Raw genomic sequence first — 3,931 nt, 5'->3', positions numbered from 1 at the left:
TCTATAAAATAAGGATTTTGCTAACGAGTGCCCTTAGCCAAATAAGGGCACTCGTAAACATCATATAATTGCTCTAGGGATCATGGATTTATACATAATTTTAGAGGAAAATCTCAAAACATGTGTAAAAGTATGTGTAAAATCAAGTTCCCAACAAATAAATGATGCTTAACGAGTGCCAACCACAAGCGAAATTTTATGATAATACCTAAATTTGGCACAAGCTACGACCATGAATTTGATTGCGCTGAAATCAATTTTTACCAAGGCCATGTTTTGCTATCATAATGTTTTTTTTAAATGAATGATCTTATGCACTTTTACAAACTTACCCCTTAAATCTTACCAAACGCCCCTTTCGTCACAATTGGATATGGGCTGCTTTAATTAGGGGTGTTCGTTCGGTTATAACCGAACCGAATAGACCAAAATTTGATAACCAAAATAATTTCAGTTATCAAATTTCGATAACCGAAACCGAACCCAAATTTCCAAAAACCGAACCGAAACCCAACCGATTAAAAATTCGGTTATTCGATTATAACCGAATAACCGAATAGTGGGAGAAAAATAGGAAAAAATCAAATTCTCGGTTTGGATCGGAGGGCTAGGATCATCCTTTCGAAATGATTTTTTGAGCACAACCTAATTAAGTTGTGATCAATCAAATGGACGATTTTGATCATCCTACGGACTGCCCATATAGCACTTTTTTTTTTTAAATAATGGTTTTTATCATAATTTCGGTTATTCGGTTAACCGATTTTTTTTTTAAGATAACCGAAACCGAATAACCGAATTTCCAAAAGAAAATAACCGAAACCGAACCGAAAAGGAAAAAAACGAACCGAACCGACCAAACCGAACACCCCTAGCTTTAATAGTTATTTTGGTCATTTACTAAATTAAATTTCTAACTTGATGTAATGGCTACCAAATTTAGTTGGTGAGAAGGTTGTAAATGGGGTGACTACGTACTTTACTAGGTGTGAAGGTCTTAGAAGGGGTGTCCCCAGGAATAATATGGGTGAATATATCAGCTCCCCATCAATAATTGTTGAAGGGTCCAAAAACTAACACACTTATTGTGGTAGGACCCACAACTCATGTCCCACACATTGAAAATGTTCTCTCAGCGGTTTGGGTTAATATCATTTTCCATAATCTTTTTTTCCCGAGGGATTAGTCCCTTCCTAGATAGGGCATGCACAATACAGACCATTCATTTGTTGGGCCTACATTGTTTGTGTCATCTAAACCATTCATTTGCTGGGCCTCAACGTAGATAGGGCACGCCCATAAAATCTTCTCCATAGGATTATCCTAATATTCCTAACAATAGGAAATATACAAAATTCTGCCCTAGCAGTTCATTAGTAGCAACACTTGGCAATGTGTATAAATACATAGTGACTAATATTCCACTAGGAAATAGCATTCAGGGTAGGCAGAAGTTTAAACTCACCCTGATTTCAAAGCTTTGTAGAAGGGCAACCAGTGTGTTCCAATTGTTAGGAATTAGTGGTAAAAACTGTCTAGATTAAAGAGAGATCTTAGGAAATGGATTAGAGAAACTTTTGGTGTTCCTATAACGAAGCTGAATCTCACTTGAAAACTTACAATGAACTTGAAGCCATGATTTCTATAGACTAAATCTCCACCACCTTTGGCAGAAGAGCTTCACAGGAAGGAGGAGCAAAGTCACGATGGCTCAGAGACAGGAAGATTGCAACTCCAAGAGGCTGTTTGGATGAGTGGATTTTGTGGATTTTAGAATACAAGTTTTAGTTCGAAGGCGGTGTAAAATTCAGGATTTTACAATCCGTTATGTTGGATTTTAAGTAAGAAGTCCGTGTTTTAGAAATCTCTCTCCCCATCATGAGATTTCTAAAACATGAAAACACGAGAGACGATCTCCTACTCTCTCGCTCAACGAAAACTAAGACTAAAACCTGGAAACACGGGGGGACGATCTCTACTCTCTCGCTCAACGAAAAGAAGGGGGAGAAACCAGAAAACGACAGACGGTCTCCTTCTCTGCTCTCCCATCCAGGATTTTGAGGAAATCCAAAATTTTAAAATGTTGATATCCAAACGGCCCCTAAATCCTTCCACTCTAATGACCAAATTTCAGCAAGCTCCAAACTACACCCATTAAATTTCTTCGCCTTTAAGGATCATCTAAATGGAAGAAAGTACTCAAAAGGCATTTATAGATCATATCTATGTTATCCTTAACTCATCAATCTGAGCTTGTTAGCCACACTTGGAAACTCTCCCATTGCTACAAGGCCATCTACCTTTAGTCTTGGCCGAAGAAAATGCTTTCCACACTAGCCAACGACCAGAGTCAGAAACCCAACAATTCAGATGGAACTATGGAAGTACTCAGCTGACCTCCATTCAAATTACAGAAGAAAAAAAATCTAGATGTTTCTCATTGAGGAAGTAAAATCAATCAAAAGCATATGAATCCTCATTAACTCAAAATGAGAGTGGTAGATAATTAAATGTGAAACCCAAAATTTCAAACAAAATCAAGCCAAACCCAGAAATCAAAAGGCACTAATTGTTTAAAAAATGATCGAAGATCAAAGATGGGGTGTTACTCAAAATTTCCCAACAAAATTCACCTAAGCATTAAAAAAAAAATCCACTCAAAATTCAATCTCCTTAATTTCAGAAGCTTTTGGGTACCCCTCATGTTCCAATCGCAACCCCATGGTGGCCGAAATTGCGCGAATTTTCAAACTCAAACCATTCATAATCTCCTCAATACTCACATTTTCCGGATCCAAAATCGGGTATTTACAGATCAATTCCTCCATCTGTTTAATGTTCTTCTGAACCCTAGACGAGATGAAATTGGGATCGATTTTAATGGCTGGATTCCAAATGTCAATAAAACCATGATAAAACCCTAATTCTTCTCCTATTTCAAACCCATGTTTTTGTTTTAGACCCACTTCTCTTCCTTCTTCCTTTCCTGATATAAAACCGTCGTTAAATCTGTCTTTGAAACCCTCGTTCAAATGGGTTTTTTTCAGGTTTAGAACTGAATCTAAGAAGTCCTCGTTATTGATAAGAGATTCCATACTTGTAATAGAAATTGGTAATTGGTATGAAGTAGAGGGGAAAATAAAAAGAACCTTATCTTTTCTCAAGAGGGTTTTTTTATTTTTTTGGTGTAAGCCCTTACTAGTCCCTTATTTTACATGGTGCAAGCCCTTATGATCCCGTATTTTTCAGAAAGTACTGTACGGACCACACCATAGGACAATCCAAACCGTCCATGTGATGGGCCATAACTTAAATAGGTTGTGCCCAAAAAATCATTTCCATAGGATGATCCTATCCCTCCGATCTATGTAGGAATTGCATAATATGGAACCTCTATAGATCGGAGGGTCAGGATCATCCTACGGAAATTTTTTTTTGGGCAAGACCTATTTACGTTGTGTTCAATCACATGGACGGTTTAGATCATCCTACAGTGTGGTCTGTACAGTACATTCTGCAAAATACGTACACCATAGAAAATCTCATTTTTATAATTGCCAAATGGCCTGTTTGGGTAATCTATGACCTTTTGAGTTTGGAAAATGAGAAGATGCAATGGTTGTGCTGAAATCATTTCCCTTTTTTCTTTAAAGGAAATGATATCTGCGCCCACTTGTTTTGATAAACATGCGATCCACTTGTCTGTCGGTTCTCAAAAAGCTCTTAAAGCCAAGTGGAGCGCATGTTTATCCACTGGCTCTGTTTGGATTCCAAGAATTTCCGGAGAAGTTTGGGAAGGAAAAATATTTCTAAAATTTACTACTTTTAAATCAACCTTAATTTATAGAGGAATGCTAAACTCAAGGGCGCCCCCTTTGGTTGAAGGAAAAGAACACAAATTGCACTTTGGTGGCATTCAACCAATGGAGGC

General features: G+C 37.5%; 1 protein-coding gene across 1 annotated transcript; it reads right to left on the bottom strand.

Annotated features, from left to right (window-relative positions):
* Positions 1-2,657: 2,657 nt before the first annotated feature.
* LOC143859013 (uncharacterized) lies at positions 2,658-3,095 on the bottom strand. Its single transcript, XM_077369691.1, has one exon. It carries the CDS (start codon positions 3,093-3,095, stop codon positions 2,658-2,660), a length of 438 nt encoding a protein of 145 aa, XP_077225806.1.
* Between the last annotated feature and the right edge of the window lie 836 nt (positions 3,096-3,931).

The sequence above is a fragment of the Tasmannia lanceolata genome, unplaced genomic scaffold, assembly GCF_043159265.1.
Source record: "Tasmannia lanceolata isolate RefF3 unplaced genomic scaffold, GAP_Taslan_0.1 ptg000029l, whole genome shotgun sequence".
Classification (NCBI taxonomy): Eukaryota; Viridiplantae; Streptophyta; class Magnoliopsida; order Canellales; family Winteraceae; genus Tasmannia; species Tasmannia lanceolata.
The sequence above is the reverse complement of the archived record's forward strand: the minus strand, read 5'-3'. Positions and strand labels throughout refer to the sequence as shown.